Here is a 27,922-nt window from a genome sequence, read left to right as displayed (position 1 = left end):
GTGTCCTAAGGAAAACATTTAATTAAGGCATATCTTAATGAATCTCAGTTTGTTACTTGTTCTCCGGAATTCGTAAGTCTAGTTATTAACTCCTTCGACTTGGCATGCAATTGTGTTACTGACTCTCCTTCTTTCATCCAGAGGTTGGTCGGTTGGTTCCGGAGCATATCCCATTTTGCGAGCTTGGCTTCGGACATACCTTCGTGTAGCTCCAGAACTTCTCCCAAGTTCCTTTCCTGATTCATAGGCGTTGATTCTACTGATTTCTTGTGAAGACAACACGCTCAGTAGATGAAATTCGGCTCGTCCATTTGTTACGAAGTCTGCTTGCTCCTTCTTGGTCTATTGGTTTTCCTCTTTTTCACCTCCTTATGGATCCTTGGGAGTTACAATGTCATATTTAATTATTAAAAGCAATTCAAAGTCTATTTTAAAAAAAATACTTCCATGTGTTTTTTCTATGCTACAAATTCTCTCTCGAACTTCGATGGGTAGATGTTAGGTCTGACCATTATCTCGGTGCTTCAGCCAACGGTTAGTCTTTCTAAGGCATTCTGGCTCTGATACCACTTGTTGGAATAACATGGGTTGACAAGAGGGAGGGTGAATTGTCTGTAAAATAAAATTAACTCCTCGTATTTTAGACTTGATTAGTAGCACAATTAAAATAATAATAATAAAACTGAACTAAACAACTTAAAAGAAATTAGGAGATCAAAGTTTTATTTGGTTACAACCTATGTGGTTGTTAATCCAAGGTGGTGAAGGGCACTAAAAGATTGCCTTTGTTGTAGGCGGAGAAACCTCTTACAATCGTTGAAAAACACAAAGAAATACTAGGAAAGTGTTACAAGAGTTGTAGTTCAAGTTATGATTTGTTTCCTAGTTCCACAGGTCTTTTTATAACCCTTGGAAAATTCTATCTGAGGGTGGAAGGGGTTTTCAGGATGGTCCAAGACACATTCCAATAGATAAGTCTTATCCGTTGAAGATAAAACCTTATCTCCGCTAACGATCACTCAAAGGTGCCTTCTATAAGCTGGAATGTACCTTCACACTGTTCATCGAAGGTGCCTTCCAAGTCTTTGAAGGTGCCTTCGGTACTGTTCATCTGAAAAATGGTTAACTTCCCTTGTTAACCATTTTTTGCTTCGCTCTCTTGGGTGATGCTCTGGCCGTCTGAAATTGAGCTCACCCAAACCCAACTCCGACTTCTTCTTGAGCAGCCTTCCTTCCCGGCTTCTCGGCCCTCGGATCGTCGCGCGTGTTCTTCTCATCCGCTGGTTTACTCTTCTGCAGTATCTCGTCCTTCGGATACACCGAGCCTGTCAACTCCCTTTCCATGTCATCCTTCTCGCTAGGTGTGTCTTCTGCTCGACTTCTTATGTTTCTAAGTTTCTGCACACTTAGACACAAAAATCAAATATACATAGGACCTAAATGAACTTGGTTGACTATATCTAAACTACCCTGGGTACTTACAATATCCATATACTACCTACCATTCATTTTTTTTTTAAAATATAAATTATTTAATGTACTTGTATGTTCTTCCTCATCTTGTGCTCCTTTTATATATATATATATATATATATATATATATATATATATATATATATATATATATATATATATATTCTCCTTTATTCATGTTAGATGTCGAATTTTTTGTTAGATTCGGAAAAAATTATCATCCCTAAATTAGAATTTTTTAAATCTATTTGCAAAGAAAGAGGTGAGTTATTTACGCATCATTTGGATATTATGGAAGTTAGTGGAAATAACTAAATTTTTACTTGGTTCAGTAAAATGTGTAAAATTTTGTTCGACGGGTAAGTTTAGACCGTACGTGTAGAAATGTCAATTTGAATGGATTGGAGTCAGGTCCGATTAAAAAAAATTATAAAAATTTCAACCCAAATTGAACCAAAATCTGAATATAATAATCCTGGAATCTGAATCCGAATCACTCAATTAAAATGTTTTTTTTTGTTTGAACTATTTTTTATAATTTTTTATTTTTATTTTAATATTTTAATAATATTATTATTGATATAGATAAAAATACCTTAATTTTTAAAATAAAATTGATTTAATCTTAAAAATTCTCATTAAAATCTAAATTCAGATAAGTCAATCCGAATTAGTCTGGACCGATCTGAAAATTTTCAATCTAACAATCTTCCGATCGAATTTGATCCGAATCCGAAAATCCATTTATGTTTTTTCCGGTTAATCTCGGATCGGATCGTGCGGTCGTGTTCATTTTTGACCACCCTGCGTACCTACGCGTGGATTTAAAACGGAATCGGGCACTCGCAAGTCCGCCGAACTGAGATCGCTCCCACTATTCGTTCCCCGTCTCGCCCGAGTGAGCTTCAATCGCCGCTTCTCCTCGCTTCGATTTCCCCGCCCTTCACTTCTTCGACGTCTCCTCGCCCTCCGTGCTCTCCCAGGGATCGAGCATGGAGGATGAGCCGCAGAGTAAGAGGCGCCTCCTCCAACAAAAGCACACGGCGGCGGGGATCCACGCGCCGCTTAGGGTTTTCCATCCTTCATCTTCGCCGAGGAGGGAGGATGCCGATCGGAGTTACTTCCAGTCCTATTCCCACATTGGTATCCATGAGCAGATGATTAAGGTGAACCCTCTTTTGCCGACATTTAATGGATTTATTCTCCACGTGCTGGAGCTTTTTGATCGTAAATTGAAGTTGAGATAGTAGATTGTCACTGATAAGGTTTTGAAATTATGGCCATTTTTCTGACCTAGAACGGCACATGAACAGTAAGCACTGTCAATGACTACAATACCATTTTTGGTAGACGACCCCCCGTCAACTTTCCTGTGACTGTATTTTCTTCCGTTAACTCGTTTAATGTACTTTTTAATGATTTTTTATACGGTTCTCTATGTGATTGGATATCATAAACTTTATGCAGGATCGTGTTAGGACTGATGCTTACAGGGATGCAATAATGCGACATCAGAATTTAATTTCAGACAAGGTAACAATTTGTCCAACACTTCACTTTTATTTTATTTTCCAGAAATGATATTGCTCCAGGGGCCTCTTGCTTTCTATTCCTTGTCCTATTGCACTAGACAATGTTGGTTGCAGGTTGTAATGGACGTTGGCTGTGGGACTGGCATACTCTCTATATTTTGTGCTCAAGCTGGAGCTAGGCGGGTAAGATATCCCATATTTTCATTATGTCTTCCTTGTGCTCAAACCGCACATTGCATTTCCTACATCAATAATTAGAATTTAGCACTTACTGTTTATTTTTTTCTCACTAAATATGACAAGGATAAAATGCATTTGTGAAATGTGGTTAGATGCAGCTTGCTTATACAAAATAATATTGTGATGGATTATTTTTTGCAAGATGTTATGCTAGTACCTATGATCTTACTAGTGTTCTTATTGGAAATTGTCAAACCAATTGTGTATATACTTCATAAATGAAAGATGATAACCTGGTTTTATTATTTTGGTGAGACATATATTGTGGTCATAATTTTAATCGCATAAGGAAAATATAATTGCTATTCTGTTGGTTAAACATTGTTCTTCAATTTAGTTTATTTGCTCATCCTCAGGTATATGCAGTAGAAGCAAGTGAGATTGCCATTCAGGTAAACTCATATTTTTAGTACTTCGTTTTAGACATACTGTAAGTTACAAATATTTATATCTTTGCATTATTTTACTGTATGGTATTGTAGATTATAGCTTTCATTATCAATTCAAAGACGTCTACGGCAAATGTATGGATAACCAATATTGGTGTTAGGATTATTTATTTGTATTGGGAGTTGAACACCATCCTATGTGCTCTTAGAAGTGAGAAGGGCAATAAACGAAGGAAAAACAAAACAAATAGGACCAATTGGCCAACAGAGAAAATTTTCCAAAGCAATAGAGTTTGCATTACAATAGGCCCACATAGAAAAGTGATTTTATTTGATCATCACTTGGCAGAATAAAACATGAGATGATTTACCTCCTCCTTTTACTGTAGGGGTCTAGAGCATATTTAAAATTGGTAAAGTGCAAAGGTGAAATCAGGGCAGAGTAGGATCCACAAGCTCACAAAAATTGGTAAAAAAAGAAGACTTAAAAGTCTTAATACTTTTCACTTGCATTATTTTCCATCATCTGTACACTCACTATAGGTCCACTATAACTTTGTCAAGCATTCAGTCACATGAAACTGTAAATGATCTTTTTTTCTCAGTATAACTTTTCTGTACAACTAGGACTTGATTAGTATTCTTTTTTAAAAAATTTCTAGGCTGAGATTGTTATGAGAGACAACAACCTATCTGACAAAGTCATCATCCTCCATGGGCGAGTTGAGGTGAAGTTTGTTGATATTTTCTTTCATAGTGTATTATTTTCTTTTGACAAAGTACAAGAATTATATCTTTGAGCAATTGTTGGTGTTTCCAACTTATTAAAGAATCTCCAATGGAAAATAATCAGATTTTAAAAATGAACATTATGGAAAATACATTTATGAAAATTTTAGGTTTAAAATTTTGCTATTGGCATGCCAATTTTGACCGGCTGGAATGAAACAGTTTTGGTGTCACCATATCAACACATGATATGGATTGATTGACAAGGTTGAGCTAGTTTTGAACCAATCCACTTCTTTAATCGTCTCACTTGAACTTTTATTTGCAAAAATAAGAAATATATGAATCTCATGGTTAAGAAGCAATTCAATATTATGTTGAAACAATTGGTATTTGTGTAGTTACCAGCCCCGGTCCTAACATTCTGGAGGCCCAGGGTGAAACGATCAAAATAGGTCCTTAATTTTTTTTAATAAAGTAAAAATTATTTGCAATGACTTCTTCTAGCTTTTCTAGATGCAAAATCATCTATAATATTATTAATTTCAAGATTTTTCTAAAATCTCTTTTTCAATAGATAAAATTGCTAATCCATTCAATCTCTCTTGTGACATTGTTGATCTTATGTATGTTTTTAACAATTTTAATTTTGAGAAACTCCTTTCAACCGATCCTACGGTAACAGGCATAGTTAACAATATTCTAGAAGCAATTGCAACATTTGGATAACAATCTATATTTTTTACAAAATTAAGAATATCAATTGCTGACATTATCTCATTTGGTAAAGTTACTTGTAATATTTTTAATTCTGTAAACAAATCATCTAACTCAACATCTATTGAATTGTCATGTGTAAAAGTGGATGTTAGATTAACACAACATTTTCTCAACTCATCATTATCTAATGATTTTAATGTTTTCGAATCAAACAAAAAATCAAATATATTTTCAAATGTTTTCATTTCATCAAATCTACTTTTCAAAGAAGAAATTGTCATGTCTACAATAATCACAAAATAATCAATTCTAAAAAATTCTTCAGGTGATAGTGAAATTTCATCTTCTTTCTCATCAAATTATTTTTTTCTAAAAATACGACGTTTTATTGAAAATATTAGCTCTATATTCATATCAGATGCAAGACTTTTAGCAATAGTCAAACTTGTTGCAAAACCATCATTCCTATATTTTTCAAAATATGATATTACACCATCTAATTGTTTCATAACAGAATCAATGCACATAGATTTTGATTGTAACTTCTTACTTATTATGTTTATAGCAAATAAAATATCATACCAAATAACCATACCAAGTAAAAATTCAAAACTTTCAATTGAGTTAACTATACTTTCAGCTTCACTCTTAGACTTTGCATCATCACAAATGTCATATAATTCTAATAAAGCACTTCGCACTTCAAGAGCTTGAAACCTAATAGCTTGAACACTTTTAATACGACTTTCCCAACGCGTGTTTGAAAAAGATTTGACAGTTAATCTTTTTACATTATCAAGTAAAACTTTCCATCTTTTAGGAGAACTTGAAAACAATGTATATATGCGTTGGACTACTCCAAAAAAAGAAACGGCTTTAACACAAGAATGTGCCATGTCACTAAGAGTCAAATTAAGACTATGACAAGCACATGACATGTATAACGCTTTTGGATTTATTTCAAGTAACCTTTTTTGAACTCCTTGGTGTTTTCCTTTCATATTAGAATCATTATCGTAACTTTGACCTCTAATATTTTAAGATCAAATGATTTTAACACATTTTTTAATTCATTAAAAAGTCCAAAATCAGATGTATCATTAACTTTTAGAAACTCTAAAAAATACTCTTCTATTTTCACGTTGCTAGATGACATATTAACACATCGTACTATGAAAGTCATTTGTTCTTGATGACTTATATCTAGAGTACAATCAAGAATTACTGGAAAATATTTTGCCTCCTTAATTTTCTTAATGATAATACTTCTAACATTATCAGCTAAAAGAGAAATCAACTCATTCTGAATTTTATGACCAAGATAATGATGATGAATTTCATGATTTTGAATGCGTCTAATATGGTCTTGCATCACAACATCAAATTCAGCAATCATTTCAATCAACCCTAAAATGTTTCCATTACTTTCTTGATAAAGTTTCTCATTAGATCCCCGAAAAGTCAAACAACGTTTAGAAAGACATTTTACAATTGCTAATACTCTTGTAAGAACTTGTCTCCAACGCTCTCTTTCTTTAGAGATTTCTCGTTGTAGATCTTTATCAATTGTTTCATTTTTATCTAATCTCATTTTCATTTCTTTCCAGTTTCCAAGAGTTCATATTAGTTATATGTTCAATAGAATTTTCATGTTCTTTAAGTCGTTCACTGATATGTTTCCAATCTCTAAATCCATCATTTGCTAAAGAACTTCTATTTGTTTTCAGATTTAAATAATTTACAACAAAAGCAATAAGTTTTATCTACATGTTTACTGTATATCAACCACTTTCGATCTATTACCTCTCCATTACTTAACTTTTTAAAATAATGAGTATTCTTCAATGTCTAGAATAGTGATCAAAGGAAATATGAGATTCATTTCTCTTGTAGGTCCTTTTTCAACTAAAATATCATGTACATTATTATCAAGATTATCCCAATTCCTTGGATCATATATATTAAGTGGAGGAATAAATTGTTTATCAATATTAGTATTCTCATTATCTACTATAACATTTTCATGCTCTCTTAAATTATTTCTATCCTCATTAACATCATGAAATTCAATAGGCTTATCATTAACGCCATGAATTTCATTAGACTCCTCGTTAATATCATATATTTCTTTAAACTCACCTATATTATCCCTATTTAAATTTTCTATATTTTCATTAGAACTTGATCTTTTAACAAAGAATTTATTCAGAGCACCTCTTTGTGATTCACTTAAATGTTCTAGTCTTTTTTTTTTTTTTTTTTTTTTTTTTTTTTACATCCAGAAATATATTTTTTAGGCAGCATATTATAAATTTATAATGCATAAAACCACAATAATTGCAAAACTATAATTTAAATCAACTCAATATAAAAGGAATAATTGAAATAATTGCACCTGAATGAAGAAGATTAGAAGATGAGTAGATTTGTAGATGACAATCGTCAACCGTCGCAATTCGCAAATCGCAAGCCGTAAAGGTTCAGACTTCATAAACCTTGTTGTTGCTGTGGAAGTTGCACGCTCCTTGGCCCTTGCAACGCTGCGTGTAGCGGTGCAGGAGGTGCTGGTGCAGGCGTGCAGCCGTGTAGAGTAGAGGCAAAGCCGCAAAGGTGCAACTGCACAACCTCGCTATCGCGGAGTCGCAGGTAGAGGAGAGTAAACAAAAATGAAAAAGGAAGAAGAGCTGTGTAATTGTAAAAAAAAAATCTAAGAGAGAAATAGAGTGAATATGAGAGAGACGGAGCAATTTGAGCAAAGCAGGTGTCGGCAGAAGTTTGCGAGGGTTGCACTGTTCACACGAAGAAAAGTTAACCTAATTCCTAAAAAATTATGCATATACATATAAAAAGGCTTGCATGCAAACATTTCTTACCTGCAAACATAACACGTGTGTATTTGCCCTTGACATTTCTTACCACTTGATTTTAACACCAGTGGGCCCCTCCCAAATTTTGGGCTCTGGGCAGTCGCCCAGGACCGCCCGGCCTCTAGGCCGGGGCTGGTAGCTACATATATTATACAGTTATACATCGTATTCACGTGAGATGGAGAGAGAGATTGAGAGAGTGATCAAGCGGGGGCAAGATTTTTAAAAGACTTTTGGGTGGCAGACCTGACTCACAACATAAAGCATATGCAATATGCAAGGGCATATGCGGTTGACATTAAAGAATATTACAATGGTATTTAATTCAATATAAATGGCAAGAATGACGGTCATGTAAGTAAAGTTAATTAATAATCAAAACAGGTTCATACTCACAAGTAAACAAGTGATAAGGAAGCACAACCCATATAATTTATATTTTCACATAACATAACAAAACACACGAGTACTTAATAAAATCATGTAAATATAATAAAATGAGATATACCCAAAATGCAATATTGAAGGATTCGAAGCAACAAGAAGAATTATGGAAAAGAAGATACACAATACTTCGCTGTCACAGGAAAAAAAATTCTGCACTTGGCAGCAGTAAGAATCCTCCTGGGCTCACCTAATACTTCTGTCTAAGGTACCTAAGCCGATTTAGCAATCCTGGATTGCTTTTTAAGACCTGACTAAAAAGGATCAAATAATAAGTTTGTGTTGTTTAGCAGTTTGATTGTTTAAATGATGAAAAATTATATGGGTTATGCTAACTGTAATTTTTTTCACGTAACAATTTACTTTGGTCTATGTTGATTTTTAGTTTGATAGATTAATGCTAGTTATTGGGTTTATCCATACTTTTTTCCTTAATCCTTGTCAACTAGAGGTGAAGGGGAGCCTTGGCGCAAGGAAAAGTTGCTACTGTCTAGCGTAGAGGTCATGGGTTCGAGTTTCAGAAATGACATCTTGCAAAGGATTAGACTGTGTACAATATACCCTTCTCGGGACCCGCATTGGTGGGAGATTCGTGCATCGGACTGCCCTTGTCAATTAGAAAAAGTTATTTTCCATTCAGTTCTTAGAAATCTGAATTCTTACCATCATATAAGGGAATGAACTAGCATAAGAAAGTAACAGCAATTTTTATCTTTTTGTTTGTTCTGTTGTTTTACTTTTTTCCTTTTCTTTTCATTGAGATTCTTTCCTAGTCATGTGGAACATATGATATGCAGGACATTGAGATTGAGGAAAAAGTTGATGTGATAATTTCAGAATGGATGGGCTATATTCTACTGTATGAGGTGCATTAGCTGGTTTGCCACATATCCTGTTGTATATATATTTGTCCATGTATTTTGTAATTTGATGAACTTGCAAGCTATAAACTCTGTTAGTTTGGTCGGTCACTTGTTACAGCATAGCCATCGCCACTCACATTCCTCATTAAGTCTTGCTTACTCAGCAGTCAGAACCATGGACAAACATTTGAATTGTATATTCCTCTTAATTGTGCAAGACCTCTTATATCAATTGTTTTGGTGCAGAGTATGCTGACCAGTGTAATCTTTGCTAGGGATAAATGGTTAAAACCTGGTGGACTTATTCTTCCATCTCATGCCACAGTAATGTTCATGCTTTACTTATCTTTTCTACTTACTAATATTCCATGTGCCTTCTTTATGTTGTTCGCATGTAACTAGTTCCCTAAACTAACCTGATAAAGCCATTATACTGGATATGGTTTAGAATATTGCTCACCGAATTGTTTTGTTTTACTAGTGAGATAATACAATACCGGTTACATACATTACAATACTTGGGACTTTATTATTATTAAACCGTGTCAAATTAGATGGCACTCTTGCTAAATCCTTCATGAAGACTTTCAATTTATTGATTTATATTTTGTGCTTGTTGGTTGTATCTAGTCTTGCAAATATCCTCTGGCTGGTTGACTGTTGGAATAATACTCCATACTGCTGTAATATTACAGTTTGCATCATTTTTATTTTTTTTGATATTTCTTAGTTATCATCTTAAGTGAACCACTAACTATAGGTTATGAGGTTATGGCTCCAAGAAATAGCATGACTTATATAGATCTTCGCCAGGGTGCAGCAGAAATTTTAGATCTAGCATGTTTGATAACTTGTAGATGGTTTATTTAGTCACAGGAATAGCTTTTCGATTGAACTTTGTAAAGTGAACCATTTAACGAACCTAGAGATTGTAGAATGTAGTGATTCTGAATTTAGTAAAAAAAAAAATTGATAGAAGTTAAATTACATCAAGTACACTTATGCCTTGTATATAGTTGATTTAGTTAATGGCGAGACAAAATCAAGTAACTATATCAACTTATATAGTTGCTTTCTTTTATTAGAGTTTGCAAGCTTTCTTCATTTGAGATGTGAGATGGTCATAGTGACTGTTGATAATCATATCTTATGCAGATCTACATGGCGCCATTCACATATGATGAGATGTATGAAAGCACCATCAATTTTTGGCGTAATGTCTATGGGATTAATAGTAAGTGTAAACTAGCAATTTGTTTCTCTTGATATATCCCGTCTTGCAAAGCTCCAACTTGGATAGCCATAGCATCCGAGTAGCAAAGTAGTTGTGCTCTAACGATCTAGCTTAATGTGTATACCAACCTTGGGTTATACACGTGCACACACACATACACAACATAGAGCCTAATTAAAAAAGGTCAAGATTATATGTATATACACACACGGGTATGATCTGTTGGGTGCCTTGCATGGGCATCTGAGTGCATGCGGGATGCTTGGAACTAATCTGGGCACCCATGCGGAGTGCGCACACAGGGCGCTCAGCATAACGTCTCTCTCTCTCTCTCTCTCTCTCTATATATATATATATATATATGCACTGTCTATCTTCCTCCTAGATATGTCTATTTCCATTTTATATTCCTAACTCTCATGGGAAATCCAATTGTGTCCCATGCCAAGCTCTCAAGTTCACAAATAATGGCTCTAAATCCAGCAACTCAATTCCATGAGTTAACAACCTCCACAATTTCCATGGGCAATCTCCAATCAAATTGTCTCGGCTACCTACACAGAAATATCAAATCCCAAAACCTACTTAAACCATATTGTCAATACATCAAAAAGACAAAAACAAAAGGTTGGTAAATCCAACAAAAAGGAAACATTGTTTCTCCTTCACGTTACCCCTCTCCTACAATGTGATCAAGTAATGACTCTACAAGAATCATAAGATTGAAAGCTTATCCTTTCTAACATTGTCAAACCAACTTAGAAGACTTTGGAAGCTTATCATGAGATTATGTTAGATCTCCGGAGTGGTTTATCTCCTATAGATCAAACTAAACCTTGGAATAGTACAAATATCATAAACTAGTTGTCAAATTGAACTATCTTGCAGTTACTAACATCTCTTTTTCTGTGACTGCAGTTGCCAATTCCATAAGTCTCTGTGGTAGGGTCATTGGAAGGTAGCTCTTAAGATTCTACAATTTACTACTCTACCCACTTTTAGGCTAGACATATAGATGTAAATTAGTATGTTACCTATAAATTGATAATCTAATTAGATATTATGACCTTCTAGGAAATCTAATATTATGGAAAGAGTAAAAAAAAAATGTAATGGTCATATCAAGTGTGGTGTAGAATAAATGGGTATGTTTCTTGCCACATGCGAACTTATTTAAATCAAACAACTATAGATATATAAATATATGTAATGTGTATACTTAGGAATTTAGTCAAAGGGGCTACTTAGGAATTTAGTTTTTTAATTTTCCCCACCAATTTATTCTTTATAACATAAAGAACTTTGAGTTTTCAATTCCATTTTGACATTGCATGTCACATTTTGATTCTTCAGTGTCTGCAATGATTCCTCATGCCAAACTGTGTGCATTTGAAGAACCTGCTATAGAAACAATAGGCGGTGAAAATATTTTAACATGGCCATCTGAAGTGAGTCTTTCATATTTCTTTTTAATGCAATTCATCTTCAGATTAATGATTTCCATATCTTTTACAAGTTATCTCAGCATTCACTTGTAAGCAGTTAGCCAATCTCATTTCTTTCCGTTGAGTTGTTAATATAGCTAGAGTGTGCCATTCTATTTAATCTTCTCATTGTGGCTTATTGATTGTCAATATTGCTGGAATGCCACTTTATCTACTAGTTGCTGTCTTGAACATGAGTTCAATAATATGTTATGTGTAAATATGACTCCATAGACGTTTGTGGTGAGATATAGAAATCTCCAAAACTACAAGCACGGGGTTTATACAAAGGCTTTAAACTTGTTCCCAGCAGAAATACTGATACTTCCTGAGTAGTAAATCATATTTGAGCATGTATAATTCGTAAAAATCACTGCAATGACTCTTCTAGGGCAGTAGAATCTTGTTTAGTATATGTTGTTTTTTAATGGAAAATTAGATATTTTAAATCTGTGCAGTCTGAAGAAAAAGAACTCAGCCAATTCCCTTTGGATAAATGACTGACAATTATAGATGTGGTTGAGCATTCACACCTCAAGTGAGCCCCTTCCCATGGCTAGAAACAGTCACTCTGATGATGTGGCAACCAAGGTTTAAAATTTCGACACCCGTGCCGAGGTTTCGGTCATGGACCGGAACGATACGATTTTGGTACCGCATCGTGCCGTGTCGATATAGTTTCGGTATTTTTTAAATATAAAATATATTAATTTAAAACTAAAATATTTAACATAAATATTTAAAAAATAAACAAGATAAAAGATAATCTTTTAAAAAAGGAAAAGATATGAAAATAGATAAATAAAAAATTTATTATAACTTTTAAATTAAACTAAATGAAATATAAAATTAATTAGATAATTTTATTAGGGTTTAATAAAGTCTCTTTAGATTATCTCCACCATAACTAGGAGTTGATTAAAAAAATTAACCTAAGTTTAATTAAAAAAGATCTGAAATCCGACACCACTCGCAAGCCCACACGACTTCGGTGCTGTCGCAAGATTGCGCGACTAGCCATGGCCGGGGGGATTGCATGACTTCTTCGGCGCGATCACGTTGGTCGTGCGACTCCTCTGCAGTGATCGCAGGGTCGCAAGATGCCTTCACGGCGGCAGTGAAAGGGTTATGCGACCTCTCCGTTACTGTTGCAGGGTCGAGCGACCCCTCTGGTGTGTCCACGGAGTCACACAACATGTCGCACCTGTCGTGGGTCTGGTGCCGGGGTCGTGCCGATGCCGGTCGCCGAGCAGAACGAGACGTTTCGTCCGTTTCGGCACGGCACTTTAAACCATGGTGGCAACCATCAGCATGTCTCTTGTCTCAGTGAAAGGATTATGCCACCAAGGAACTAAACAATTTTTGTCATAAATCTATGCTCAACATTCATAGGATACAAGTTATATCACACAAGTTCTAAATGAAGCAAGATTAACTAAAGTGAATAATTCTCAAATAATTTTTCATTTAAAACTTTGCTAAATCCTCTGTGTAGAAGTGGATACATGATATTAATAGAAAAGGAATCAAACTTGGAGGAGAATTGTGGTATATCATAATGATAAATTTTGATAAAATATAGGGACAATTTGGCAGACTGTAAAAATATATTCTACTTAACACTATCATTCTTATTAAAGTGATCTTAAATGCAACTGAGCTTATTTGCAAATATTTGAGTTGTTGAGACTTAGAAAGTAAAGATTTATGCACTCATATTATGATACTCTAGCCTTTCATTTTTATGCACTTACAATGTATCATAAATTTCTAAATTGTATTGAACTGTTAGGGCATCTAATCAACATAAAAAAGATTTAAACCCATTGTATGAAGTTATTATGACAGTACAGAGATTAGGGCTTTATTCTTCTCCATAAGATGCATTTTGACAGTACATAATTTTAATTTTTTTTTATTCCAAAGATCAAGCAAAGTCATGAAAGATTAAGGCTAATAGTCTACAAAGAATAATTCCTCTTCAGTTTGCCATACAAGAGCTTGTTTTTATCCATTTTATGGTTGATTATACTTGAATTGTTATTAGCACACATGACTATTACTTTATAATCTCTGTATAACATGGTTCTCTCTTTTGGCAATAAACTACCCATGTGGATTTCATGACAGATCAAGTACTTGGATTGTTTTACTGTTGCTGCTCGCGATCTTGAATCAATCACCACAGAGTATAGATTTCGATCTTTAGTACAAGGTGAATGCCCAAGATTTGCCATATATATATATATATATTTCTTTTGATCTGCATAACTCATGTTATTCTTGAATTAATTTTGGGCTTTAAGGAAGGTGAATTTTGTTTTGTGGTTGTTATTCATTGTTGATTCATCATGAGAGAAAGCATGATATACATTTTTCCTTTTGTTTTGCAGCCCCTCTTCATGGATTTGCATTTTGGTTCGATGTTGAGTTCAATGGTCCAGCAGTGGTACCTTCAGAAAGCCATTCCCAACTTGCTGATGGAAGTTCATCTTTCAACTTGTCAAATGGTTCTAGCCACACGAAGAAGCGAGTTAAATCCGATCAAGTAATTGTTCTGTCCACTTCACCTGAAGAGGCTCCAACACACTGGCAACAGGTTTAGGATTTTGCAAACTTTGCATCATCAATTCCTTTAATTTCTTCTACAATCATTTTAGAGATCAGAAATACTGCCACTTTCTGCTAAAATGAGAAATGCTTCTTGCAGACTCTGCTATACCTTTATGAACCTATTGAGGTAAAACAAGATCAAATCATTGAAGGATCGGTGACATTGGCTCAGTGCAAAGAGAACTCACGTTTTATGAATATTCAGCTCCAGTATCGGTGAGTCCCTCAAAATATATTTGTAATGTTTAATATCTATTATAAAACCTAATATTTCTTCTCCTTTGAGGTTTTGCACTAGCAGTACTGGAGGTCAGTCTTTTGTAAAAGAATCTGTATTGCGATGATTTTTTCTGCCTGTCATCTCTTGTTGGATCACGGCTTTCTGTTTACACCAAATAAGGCAGGTAATGAGCTCCAGAATTTTGTTTCTATGGATATTTTGAGAAGTATTCAGTAACTCTCAAAGTAAGAGCATTGTGAACTGAATGATTGTCATTTTGACCATTCCAAGACCATCAGTCATTTTTCTATAGTCAAAATGACAATACAACATCATTGTCACAATGCTCTTAAAAATTTATTCACATCCATCTTGATTTTTGATCACAAGAAGATCATTGAAATGTTTCTCTAAAAACCTTTCAGAAGTCCATCAATGCCTGCTGGATTGTGGCTTCTGGTTGTATTGGTGTAGCTTGGGTCCTGCAGGAAGAGATTAGTTCCAGGCGCAACGTGCCTCGTCTTATCAATTGAAGCAAATCACCCAAGCGTTGGGCATTTTTGGAGATATAGAACATTAGGGGATATGTGTACCTTACTATTAATGTTAATTCAATAGAACGTCAGAGATACGTAGCTTTACTCTATTATCATTCAGTTATTGTACTTTTTATGATTTTTATCCATCATCATAAAGTGGAAAATGGCTATGTAATAGATACGTAGCTTTTCCATCACCTGCATCTTGGCTTACAACTACCATAAGTCTACACAAAGGCTTTGGATTAAACTCTAGACAAATATGGTGGCAAAAAGTAAATATGTTTGTCCCAACGCCCTCGTTAATTTGTCCCAGGGTCAACATATCTCGGTTTTGTTGAGATTCGAATTCCAGATCTCATGATGATAACATCTCATGCGCTAGCTACTAGATCCATTCGAGGGGACAAACTCTACTCAAACATGCAACATGGTTAGATTACAATTGAAAATTCATTCAAGCCTCTCGTCAATCTGTCTCAGGATTAACACGGAGAAAGTAAATCACGGACGGTTATTAGCTTTTGGAATAGTGATTAGCACATAAAGGAGATATTTATTTACATTTTATTGAGATTTGAACTCCAGATCGCATGATGACAATACTTCATATGCTAGCTATTAGACTGTTCCGAGGGGACAAACTCTAGGCAAACATGCAACATGGTTAGTTTACAATTGAAAATTCATTCAATCCTTCACTTGTTTACATTGAATCCACATGCTATAGCATATAGTTGCTTGACGTGAGTGTGAGGTAGAAGAATTCGAATGGCAAATTACCTTCCGAATTTAGAGGCTACAAGATCAACTCTAAACTTGTGAGCTCATTCATAATGCATCTATAAAATAGCCTATAATATGTAGAAATGATTTTATAGCTACTATCTATATTACATATTATAATAATTAAAAATAATTTCTACATGATGTAGAACATTGTAATAGTTCCGTAATAATTTTTATATATTACAGCAGCTAATGATAGCACTACAATAACACTAGAAAAAATATTAAAAGAATAAACTATTTAATAGGACACCCTTTACTTTTTTTTAAGGAGTGTTCATTTGCTATTTTATTTAATTTGGGACACCCTTTTGAATTTTGCCCCTCAAAAAATATATATATTTTTAAAATAAGCCCAAACATTTGAACCTTGGCGAGTAACTGCCGCGACAGCAAAGTGCATTTGCAATTCCTTGGTACACAAATTTTACTTAATAAAAAGTATTAAGTCTCACACTTGACAACATATGTTCTTCAAATTCAAGATAAAGCTTCCTTCCATGTGCTCGACTAATGTTACATAACCATTGTATGACAGAAAGAACAACTTCATCTGATTCTAAAAGAATAAAAGCTACTCTAAGAACAAAAGTACTTTTAACAAAGGAAATCGAAGAACCTCATACAACCGAGGAAAGCAACACTGCTAGCGATAGCTCGAGAGCTGGATTCTCCGCAACTCCATCGAAGCGAGAAGGAAATACTTTTCTATTCCTGTAGTGTGCTCCAGTAGAAGTCAAATGAAACTTGGTTTAGCTGATAGCTACGATAAGATTTAGGAAACTTGGGGAGTTTAGCTTCATCATTCATATCTATTAGGGATCCCATTGAGCAGCTAAATAACCAGCTTTCTATGGGGAACAAGAATGGCAATTCGCCTGTACACGGGTATTTGTTAGTCACAGCACTCCCTGTAGAGCAAGATTCAGCTCGCGTGCATTCTTCGCGATAGACCCTCCTCTTCTATCAAACGCAAATGTGAAGTTAGGGGGAAAAAATATACAACGTGAAAGGTATATTGAAGTCATTACGGGGAACCATGGCATTCCCATTATTTAACTCAGCGATTGAAGAAATAGCAGGATTATGCTCACCTCATCAGGGAAGAAATACTATGCTTGACCTTTTCCAGCTCAACGATGCATAAATTGCACCTTTCCAGCCTGGTAATGACCAAAAAAATGATGGATGAAGGGGGAAACAGAGGTTAGTCATAGAAGAATAATTCTAGAAGTCGTAAGAAGAAACAACTGGAAAAAGAATAGAAACCTCTGTTCTGCTTGAAGATCAACACCAACAGATGGACCTGCCGATACGGTCGAATGGATTACAGGACCAAATATCCTTACAAGCTCCAGCAACATTTCCAGGGCGACAACTAAATGCCTATAGTTGAGAGCAAGATCAAACAATATCATGATAGAGTTTGAGAATGAATTAGTCTGCCATGAAAATGGATGCATGAAATGTCAAATTTAGATATTGTTGAAAGGTAAATAACAGGCAGGTTCAGTGACATGAGAAGTTAATTTCCTCTTTGCTCATAACTGAGATACGAAAGAAGGGAACTGAAGGTCGGAAATCTGTCAGTTCACAATACCTTGGAACAAAGCCAAAATTAAGCAACTGGAACTGCTGGAAACATACCTATCCATCTTGCTTTCAAGAAGACTAGTCAAAAGTGGTAGGAGAGAGGTGAAGATATCCAGAGTAATGATATCGCTTTTATCTTTCAGAGAGCATAATACATCAGCAGAAACCTGCGGAACCATATAATCACAATAGTCAAGAGATTAGATCCTCATTGCAAGAAAAGGCTGCACTTGAGAGCACATACACTGTGATCAGACATTCTTTCAAGGGCTCTGATGACACCTTTGACATCATTTCTTTCCCAAAGCCGCTGCACTACCTGTAAATTATAGAAAAACATAAAAAACCATGTAGGGCAAAAGGCCAAACAAGGTCTCTAACACAACAGGACTTGACTTAATCCGAAACACAATTAATAGAGATAAAATCTGAATGTGACATAATGGAACATAAGACAATTTGAATATATTGATTGACAGAGGCAGATCTATATGGAGGCTGGTACAGTAGGGCAAGTGACCTTCCATGACTTTCCAAAAGTATAAAGATCTTTGTGGAACATGTAGGGACCTTTGGTAAATTATGATATGATTTCTGTTTTCTGTAAGAAAACATTAAAATTAATAAATTCTGGGGATCAAAAGTAAAATTAATATACTATGACTAATTAGATTGTTTTGGCTAAAATCTCAAGTGATCTTATGTGGTTGTTAGGTTCAGATATTTAAGTCTGAGCAAAACCACAATGCTACTTCAGTAAAGAACATGCTCTTAGAGGAAGCCTTAAAGCCAAATAAGAGAACCAAAATTTAGCTAAAAGTAGACCCAATTTTGTCATAAACATGATATTTTGTCATAAACATGATAGCAGATTGCTATTTTCCCAGACTTAGGCATTATAAAAAGACAGGTAAATTATATAGCTAAAAGTAAATTAAATCTTAAGCAAGTAAACTCCAATTTTACCATAAAAATTCAACAGCTACATTCGTCTACAATGAAGATACATCATCTGCCAAAACATTAATTGATTACATGATACAAATTTTACCTGTAATTTGGTCAATCGAGATTGTGTCGAGTTCAAGAATTGGTCATGACTCTTCAATATAATTTCTATAGAATCCTCATCAGAAGCAGATAAAGTAGGTAGAGTTTCAATTTCAGTATTCTGCCTGTGATTTCTCTGCTCAATACAATAGTTATTATAAACTACTATATCACAGTGTATACTTAGAAAAAGTAGATATGATAAGAATAACAGAAATGAACCAAACTAACTACTAAACCATTGCATGTTCAGATTAATGAAATTAACAGTAAATGAAAAGAATAACAGTACTTGGCAAGACAAATGTATGCAAGAATAAGAATTTATAACTACCTTTGACAATAGAAGAGAATACAGATGATCAGAAAAAACAATTAAGCAGTAAAAAATAAACAAGACAGAGAGGGAATAAATTGCTACTATGACGGAATGGCCAATATGCAATGACAAATTTCGCAGTCAAAGAAAAGTGAATCAGATGGGTACTACTCAGATCTTTAGTTACTGAAGACGCACAATTTATCAAAGAATATTAACTCATCGACAAGTGATGTAGCAATAATTCCTATCTTTATAAAAAGAATACCCTAAATTAAATAGACAGTGACAGTATGTAAATAATTGATCTGAATGGGCTATTGAGTGAACTAATTATTATATTAAGTTTGATAAAAGTCAATATGGAACTTTCAAGAAAATTCACCAAAGAGTAGGAGGAGCGAGCAACAACTGTTATCTCGGAAGAACTGCTTAATGTTGGCCGATCATAGCTTGGGGAAGGTTCCATCCCCTCACAGTTTACAAGTGACCTTGCTCTTCCTACAAATGCTTAGAAAATAGCTTATGGACCATTTTACTATGATAAGGACCATTTAAGACAATACATACCTCGTCGTGAAACATCAGATGAGAATACTTCCTTTGGCTTATTGACTCTAATCTTAACTAAATAACACAGAAAGAACTACTGTTAGTATGCATCCTAATATGTTATATTAAGGGTAAAGCGTCAAAAAACATAGAAATATCATTATAATGTTTCAGTTGACCAAATCTATGATTGATTAAGATGACCCTTTTAGCATTCATCGGTTAAAGAAAATTTTTATTGGGAATGAAACAATTACAATGCCAGTTTATGAATCTTTAGTGGTTAAAACACCATAAAATTCACTTCTAAAACAAAGTAACAACAGAAGACTCTTTATACAGCAATAGAAACATCCTTTTTAAAAGCGTCTGCATAAGTTGCTCATCCCGCAGCTTAGTGTTCTGCAGTGAGAGAGTGCATTGGTTCGCTTAAGACAGTATAAGAATTGTATGGGCTAAATTGATTCTAGTTTGTTAAAATTTAATAGTGACCAAGTTAAAATGATCCAATTAAACCAATTTCACTAATAAATATACAACCATATATCAAATATTTTTAGGTCCTATATGTAAAATTTTTTTTTATGGACTGTTGGTCGTTAGGGTTGATTATTCATGATTTGGTATTGTTTCTCAAATCTAGAGCGTTCAATATCCACAACACAATTGTAGGAGATACTATAAATAAATGTCGGATTCATTAATCCATGGGCTTTATTTTGTAAAGTATTTAGTGGTCTGGCAAGTTGTTCCATATTTGCATGATGTTGCAATGGGTTCAAGTCTAAAAAGATAATTGTGTCAAAGTTTTATTTTATTAATTTGGTTTCCTAGTTTCATGCCCATTAATTGTGGGTGCCAAAGTGCATTCATTCATTCATACACCAGTTCAATAATTAGCCTATGATATATTAATTCAAAATTAGCCTAGTTTGACTTTATCAAATATAGGTGAAACATTCCAAGTCGTATGTGTTACTAAGCTAATTTAGATGGGTGAAAAAATAGGTTGTAGCCCTTTAGCTAATGTCGAATTCAATGCAGTGAATATGTCCACAATAGTGAAGACATGGACATCTCTTGCAAGTGTGCAAATCAGCCGTCACTAATCTGATCAATTTTTTAATGGATTTCCTCCCATTTCCAACAAAATCAACCTTATCCATACCAGTTTCTTTGAATGCCAAGCTTCTTTTATACCTTCAATTCATTCTTTCTTAAGTACTTAATTTCTCGGAGGTGACACTTGACCCATTTGTATAGATCCAACACAGCAGTTTTGTATTAGTTCAACAACAACAACAACAACAACAACAACCAAGTCTTATCCCACTTAGTTGAACTAATATTTTGTATTAGTTCAACCAAGATTGAAAATTATCAATGCTGAAATTTCACTTCTGCAAGTTCTCTTCATTATCTATGTCAAGATTTGCAAAGAAATATTTACTCAGAGGATCATGTAATATCTACAAGTATAGTTCATTTGAAGGAGAAATACAAAATAACATAGAATAGTGATGATGTATGATTTAGAATGTCCAATAACTAACAGTGTCAACAAAAATAATGAGAAATATCGATAAGTTGGAATCATGAGTAATCTAACAAAACATAATAAGGTTATAATGTGCAAAACTAAAGCACAAAAATTAGTTTCTTGATTTAATCCAGAATTAAGATATCAGACTTACAATTTTCCTGTTCAAAGTGCAAACGTGGCTCTCTGAATGAATTAGATCTAATCCTTCCTTTAATCAAATTCTTAATGCCATCCAGATGATTTTCATCAGCTGACACACGTTGAGTTCCAGCATTGCCAGAAGAAACAGGAGTTTGGCCCAGAAATTCATTTTGTTCAATATTACTACTGCTCAAATATCCAGACTGAATGGATATATCTGTTTTATCTGTATTCTCTTTGATGTTTGACACCTTCCAAAATTCAGTAAATTTTGATTGGATATCAAATGGCGTTGTTTTGCCAACCCTAGAGTCTTTAGTACAATCAGAAGGCAACTGTAGCCTCAGGCTATCTCTTGGAACAATCACCGGTACTATATCTGCTTTGTTGGTCTGAAGGTTGGATGTGGACTGAAGTTTTGATAAACTTCTTTTTACAGAGGAAGAAACAGATGCTGGTGCTGTCAGAGGTACTCTCGTGCTAGCACATGCCCCAATTCTTTGAGGGGTACCTGGAGCACTGACTGTTGCTTTAGATATAAAGCATTACAGAAAAGAGAAATATTCATATCTCATACTTTTCCAAACACATGAAATGAAAAATGCAATAAAAACTATTCGAATAGCCTACCTGGTAATGATTTTGTCTCAGAATTTGCTTCAGAACTTTGTAATATTGATAATCTCCTCATACTTGACTTTATGTTATCAGCTGGCATAGATGGATTATCATCTGATGTAGACTTTTGGCCTGAATGACCATTTAATCTAGGACTAGCAATTGCATATGGTTCAATGCACTGCATTTCATAACATCAGCTAGTATTAAACTTTATATTTACAGATTTAGTGACAATTTAATGTTTTCTCAAGAAGCAAAAAATATATTTTTAAGGCTAATCAGAACGAATAAGAACACGCACAGACAGGTCCACAACCCATACGCCAACACAACTTTGATTGTATGAACATCCAAGAAGTTTTCCCTCGTGAACATTCATATCTGATAGTCTAGACCATCCCACATCTACATTATCATGGCATACTATTGGTTCCCAAGAAAACACCTGGACAAAATTGGTATTAGTGCTTGGTGAGAGGTGCCATTAAACAATGAAGCAATTGAGTGTACCTTCAGACTTTCATGCAAACCACAGAGGAATGTTCTCCCATCAGGATTAAATGTCATAGAACGTACACCAGAAGCCTGGAGGCAATTTCAGTAAGTGAACCACACATAATATAAGTGATCTAGTATTCAGAACCATAACTCATTTGTGGAGTTGCCGCCAGATTCATTATAATGTGGTCAAAACCAAGGTCAAAAGTACATAAAAATCCAAATGTATTTCTTTATGGAAGTTTTCACAAAGTTAGAGTATATTGACTGATGGAACAAAAACAACCAAATCAAAGTGAGCAAAAAACAGAGAATACAGCTATAACTAGCATCATGTTCTATGAAGATCATAGTTCAACTTAGACAAGAGAAATGCTCATTTTCCTGCATGGCTCCATCAAAGTGAAGAAGAGATAAATAGCATACTCGTTTAAAAAAAAAAAGAATTCTAGTAAAAAAGTAATAACCACTGGGATGAATTCCTGCAATCACATGTGATGTAACCACTGGGATGAATTCCTGCAATCACATGTGATGTCAGCAATTTATGTTATGTCATGTTAACTTTATCATGAACAGGTCATGCCATTCTGCATCAATATAAAATAAAAAATAAATAAAAGCATAAGCTAGTTATTTTTTTTAAAAATAGTTTATGTGATGTAAAATCTGTTAAACTCCCACAATGGAAATCTACGTGCTGTTAAAAAGTTGCTAATTTTAAAAGAAATTAAATGATAAATGGATAAACTTCAGTCATGTTTCCATATTTGCACCTTACTGTATGATTTCTGGATTTTATTCTAATATTTATTTCAGAACATGTCACATTCATGCTGGATTTTATTTCTGGATTTCTGGTCGAGTCTGATATTATCAGGCCTCAAATTGGAGAAATCTTAGAGGCGATTCGAAGAACCAAACTACCAAGTTTCATGCTTTGAGATTTTCAAGGAGGTGATCAAGATCAAATTTAGTTGACAACTCTTACACTCAGCCCATGATTTATCCCGTTGCCCTCTGATAGATGAGCTGACAGCAATTCCCTATTGTAGCTAGACAAACGTAAGTATCAGTTCACTCTTTAATATCAGCCCATGACTCTAGGAATTCTATCGTCCTTTGACAGATGGCAGTTTCCTGAGCTAGATTAACATGAAGAAGGTAAATCTCAAGTAATTCAAAGAAAGATCAAAGCAAACAGAAAATATCTGGAAGCAAAGTTAAGGAAGATGAATTTTACAAACCAAAAGCATTAACACTACTCCCACAAATGAATTTCCCACAAGTGACGGGAATGGCTACATTAATATATTATTAAACATACATGAGTAGGCCTACTAACGAGAAGGGGAAAAACAATTTAACTACATGTTATTTGGGAATCCAACAAAAGATTTTGGAGAGAGACTGAAAACTAAAAATGGAGAAAGCAATTTCCACATGAAGGTATACCTCAGGCCCAGAAGATCCTATTAATTCAAAAGTCTCGAGATCCCAGAATTTAACAGTCTTATCAGCTGAACCTGAAAATCAGTAGCTAACATTAGTTCATGATCATTAAGAACACTGCACCACAAATGAGATCAAATTATGTTTTATTTTATATTTCATCCATGAGCGGAAGACATGCTAACTAGCCATGTGGTTTATATGCACATGCAAAAAAATACACTATGAAGTTCCGTATGCAAATCATTTTTGTATATATCCATATAGAACCCCTGAAACCACAGGATTCTTTCTACTGAACAAAAAAAATCTTCAACTCCATGACTGTCACACTTTGCCTCAGTAACTGCAACTAGTGATGGGATGATTCTACACTTTTGCAAAATATCACCAACCTACTAGCAAAAACACCCTAGTGTCTTCTATCTGTCAATAAACACCAAGCGGAATCTGATGATTGCACTTGGTAGCATATTCATTTACGAGCAAGAGATACACAGTAGAACCATTAAGAGAATGAAAAATAGGAAATCAATAAGGTTCACTTAAGAAAAGAATGAAAAATGTAGCATTTTGGGATGCGAACAAATTGTAGATGAACATAGGAACATGCAACAAAGAAATATTTCTCATTACACTTCAAGCAAGCCCCTTCTAACATAGTAACACGGAACAAAGAGAAGTGTCGAATAAAAGTTGATAGGTAAAAAAGAAAGATTCAAAGAAAATTAACCATATGCTTTATCAGAATCGACAACTGAGAAATGAAAAATGATCTGCAGTCTGGATCTGATAGCTCACGTGTTTAGATATTTATGTCAACACATTGCAGAAGATAACTTGATATGAACAACCTGACTAAGCTGGCAAGTTATAATCCCTAGAACGACAATCTCTGACAAGCAAACTTCCAACAAGTCAACCATTTAGATATTAATATATGCCCAGTCTCTTAGTAATGGCATGTTTACTAGGAAAAAAAATAATAGAAATAGAAATGAATTCATCAATTTTTTAAAATCTTATATTTACTAGGAAGGAAGAGGCAACGAGGAGGAATCTAATTTCATCCAATTACTCAATATTAGTTTGGCCTAAATAGGATGAAAGGGAAGTGCAACTAAATTGGATCCTCTATTAAACACAAGTGAATTTAATTTCTTCATTTTGATTTTGCCAGACTAAAAAAGGCAAATGGAAAGTGGGTGGAAGGAAGATCATATAACTTCCTTTTTTCCTTTTTCCCACAAATAAGCTACTTTCTTTTTTTGTTTCCTTTCGGTTTAGCCCCTGGATAAACATGATGAATGTAAGTTGGTGGATGGAAGATAATGTCATTACCCTTTTTGCCTTTTCCCCACTATTAACCTAGTTCAGCTCCTTTATGTTAATGCAGCAAAATTAACATTGAGGCTAACCTGTTGCCAGCAGAAACTCATGAGGATGAAAATCAATACACTGAATTTGACCCTCATGGAGCTTGAATTCATGTAAAAGCTTTCCAGCAGTAAGATCCCATAGCTGTTCACAAAACATATAGACAAATACATATTAGATTGGCATGCCTAGGCTATGCATACCTAAACAGGTAGAATAACGTGTTTAAAAAAAAAAAAAAACTTCTCCAGAAAATTATGTTATGTTGATGTGAAAATTTACAAAAACAAACAAAAAAATACAAATATTCATGTTGTTGACATCAAGGGTGAAGAAAGAAGTTTAAATTAACAATTGTAAATCTTATGAGAACAATAAAACACACTAAACAAGAGATAGAGGCAAAACCTTTATAATATTGTCTTCCCCACCAGAAACAACCCATCGGCCATCAGGGCTGAATTTAATAGCATTAATCCCTCTTGTATGGCCCTTGTAGGTATGGATGCATCCCTTTCTTCTCATATCCCATATTTTAAGATTTGTATCTAGTGACCCAGATGCAAAGAATTCACCAAATGGATGAAAATCAACCGCTATACAGTTTGACCTATGACCAGTTAGAGTGCGAATAACTGCACAAGGCAAAATAAAAGAACCAAAGATGTCAAGCAGCTTGCTTTTTCTTTGTGATGATCTAGACTTTAGAATTGCTACAACAAGTGTCTTACTCTTTGCCTCTTCTAAATCCCACAATTTTATTGACCCACTAGTTGCACCAGCAGCAACCAATACCTCTGATGAATCAAAACTTACCGATTCAACTGCGCTCATATGGCCACTTAGGCTCTGCAAAGCATTTAACCAGTACCAAGACATATATGCATCATCATAAGTAAAAAAAAAAAAATAGTAATATGAAATACAAATCTGTAACAAGCTCACAAATGTGCGACAGGCAAAAGAAATACCCACCAAAATGGCATTGGGCTTTCCAATAGCCCAAACATTGACCTTGTGGTCCTCCCCTCCCGTCACAAGGACCCTTGACGTCTTCCTCCCAATCTTTAGGCAATTCACATTGGAAGAATGAGCGACAAACTCCTCTAGATTTAATCGTTAAGGTTTGCAAATCCCATTTCCAAATTACAGAGATCAACAAATCCAGACAAGGTAAGATATCAAAGTCGCGTTTTTTTTCCCTTGAACAATAACACATCTAGTTACCAGCCCCCAAAAAAGGTAAGGTCGGACCATATACATTACACCAAATATCGACGAACATTCCCTAATGGAAGCCCAAAAGGAAGAAAAAAAAAAGTAAGGGAGAAAAAAACCCTAGTTCAAGCATAAAATCAACCAGAAACTGGGAGGAAGAGGGAAAAGGATACGTAGCTTGTAAGCCCGTTTAGTGGCCGCCATGAAACTGGCGTCCAAAAGACAAGGGATAATGCGTTGTTCCTCGTCCTGCAACGATCCAGAAATCCCCAAACTCGGAGTCAAAATCAACCTCTCTCGTCATGAACCATACCTCTCGAGCGCGCGGGGGGTCTCACGAGACCCGCTCCTCATGTTCCAACGAATCACGCACAACGAACCCGGGCGCCTAAGAAGACCGCTCCGATGCAGAGCACGGCCGACCACTGCCGGCAGCGCCCTCTACCGCGGCCACTGCGACGCTGTAAACCTCCGAAACGGAGCAAAAAAGAAGGGATTTTGGAGACGAGGAAGGAATTGAATTGGAGTAGGAGGAAGGAAGAGGAAGTGGAGCTTTCTCGATTTGAAGTATTGTCTTAGGAATGGTTTGGTTAAAAAACAAGAGCATCACTAATTAATTATATTGAGAGATTTTCAATAGTTTTTTTTAAAATTTTTTAATAAAACTATAAATATATATCATCAAAATATACACAACCGTATACAATTACTCATGAAACTCCTTATGCCATATTTGAAGAACTATCAGATTTGGAAGAGAAATTATATATATATATATGTGTTCACTCGGATATCATCTTTCTTTGTGTATCATGTGCTGGTAACTTGCTCACCCTCCATGTGACAAAAAAAAGACGATTCGCTCGCTCCCAGTGCTCTCGTCAACCTATCCGTAGGCCAACACGGAGGAGATAAATCACGGATGGCTACTAGCCATTAGTGCAAATGGTCAAGACATGGGGAGGTTATGCTCGGTCAGAGTTTCGACCCCAAGACCTCATATGGTAACACCCCATGTCTTAACCATCACACCACCCCGAGGGGACCACTTGCTCACCCTCCCTATACAATATCGAAGATGAAGTATCGATCGTCACAATCCATCATCATGTGTCACAAATCCTTACATATTTTTCTCGCTTGAAATAAAAAATTTAGTACATTGATTATTCATTGAGAAGTCACTTGTGCATCTGTATTTATCCGATAGGCGAACTAGATAAAAATTAATGTTAACTTTAGGCTGTATATAAAAATTTATTTAATAGGTGTAGGATTATAACTTAGTTAAATTTTGTGATGTTCAAATTTATTTGATAAGGTAATTAAGCCCTAAAATGAATTGAGTTGTTGAAATACTGTTGAAGTTTAGCTTAGTTTTTTTTTTGAGTTTGACTTGAACTTGATTTGTTTAAATATTAT

The 27,922-nt window shown here is 34.8% G+C and overlaps 2 protein-coding genes across 8 annotated transcripts; one reads left to right on the top strand and one right to left on the bottom strand.

Moving 5' to 3' along the window:
• The first annotated feature begins 2,307 nt into the window (after positions 1-2,307).
• LOC122031917 (probable protein arginine N-methyltransferase 6) lies at positions 2,308-15,480 on the top strand. 5 transcript variants are annotated; one of them, XM_042591149.1, is made up of 14 exons: positions 2,308-2,639; positions 2,941-3,006; positions 3,120-3,188; positions 3,602-3,637; positions 4,297-4,362; positions 9,192-9,260; positions 9,504-9,581; positions 10,413-10,491; positions 11,845-11,939; positions 14,106-14,190; positions 14,369-14,574; positions 14,686-14,804; positions 14,890-14,988; positions 15,234-15,480. In XM_042591149.1, exons 1-13 carry the CDS (start codon positions 2,466-2,468, stop codon positions 14,930-14,932), a joined length of 1,185 nt encoding a protein of 394 aa, XP_042447083.1. In that variant the 5' UTR covers positions 2,308-2,465; the 3' UTR covers positions 14,933-14,988; positions 15,234-15,480. The 5 variants fall into 5 exon arrangements, with proteins under 5 accessions (XP_042447083.1, XP_042447082.1, XP_042447080.1 ...); XM_042591148.1 differs by having other exon boundaries at positions 14,890-14,992; XM_042591146.1 differs by having other exon boundaries at positions 14,887-14,992.
• A 1,058-nt stretch (positions 15,481-16,538) lies between these two features.
• LOC122031134 (katanin p80 WD40 repeat-containing subunit B1 homolog KTN80.4-like) lies at positions 16,539-27,086 on the bottom strand. 3 transcript variants are annotated; one of them, XM_042590217.1, is made up of 18 exons: positions 26,674-27,086; positions 26,258-26,388; positions 26,014-26,131; positions 25,691-25,917; positions 25,324-25,426; positions 23,909-23,979; positions 22,466-22,540; positions 22,257-22,400; positions 21,965-22,133; positions 21,345-21,863; positions 19,669-19,725; positions 19,484-19,599; positions 18,781-18,915; positions 17,974-18,048; positions 17,784-17,896; positions 17,406-17,522; positions 17,231-17,299; positions 16,539-17,099 (listed from the first exon to the last, which is right to left on the bottom strand). In XM_042590217.1, exons 1-18 carry the CDS (start codon positions 26,702-26,704, stop codon positions 17,036-17,038), a joined length of 2,334 nt encoding a protein of 777 aa, XP_042446151.1. In that variant the 5' UTR covers positions 26,705-27,086; the 3' UTR covers positions 16,539-17,035. The 3 variants fall into 3 exon arrangements, with proteins under 3 accessions (XP_042446151.1, XP_042446152.1, XP_042446153.1); XM_042590218.1 differs by having other exon boundaries at positions 16,539-17,096; XM_042590219.1 differs by having other exon boundaries at positions 21,345-21,845.
• Positions 27,087-27,922: the final 836 nt, after the last annotated feature.

Source organism: Zingiber officinale, chromosome 11A, assembly GCF_018446385.1.
Source record: "Zingiber officinale cultivar Zhangliang chromosome 11A, Zo_v1.1, whole genome shotgun sequence".
Lineage (NCBI taxonomy): Eukaryota > Viridiplantae > Streptophyta > Magnoliopsida > Zingiberales > Zingiberaceae > Zingiber > Zingiber officinale.
This window is presented reverse-complemented; position numbering and strand designations above follow the sequence as displayed.

What these genes read in the sequence shown, in the direction of transcription:
- LOC122031917 (XM_042591145.1), top strand. Translation starts at nt 2,466, where the DNA reads ATGGAGGATGAGCCGCAGAGTAAGAGGCGCCTCCTCCAACAAAAGCAC. An exon ending in AGAATTTAATTTCAGACAAG is followed by an intron (nt 3,007 to 3,119) that starts GTAACAATTTGT and finishes TGTTGGTTGCAG; the next exon opens with GTTGTAATGGACGTTGGCTG. An exon ending in ATTTCGATCTTTAGTACAAG is followed by an intron (nt 14,191 to 14,368) that starts GTGAATGCCCAA and finishes TTTGTTTTGCAG; the next exon opens with CCCCTCTTCATGGATTTGCA.
- LOC122031134 (XM_042590217.1), bottom strand. Translation starts at nt 26,704, where the DNA reads ATGGCGGCCACTAAACGGGCTTACAAGCTAC. An exon ending in TAAACGGGCTTACAAGCTAC is followed by an intron (nt 26,389 to 26,673) that starts GTATCCTTTTCC and finishes GATTAAATCTAG; the next exon opens with AGGAGTTTGTCGCTCATTCT. An exon ending in AGTATTTCTTCCCTGATGAG is followed by an intron (nt 17,100 to 17,230) that starts GTGAGCATAATC and finishes TGCGTTTGATAG; the next exon opens with AAGAGGAGGGTCTATCGCGA.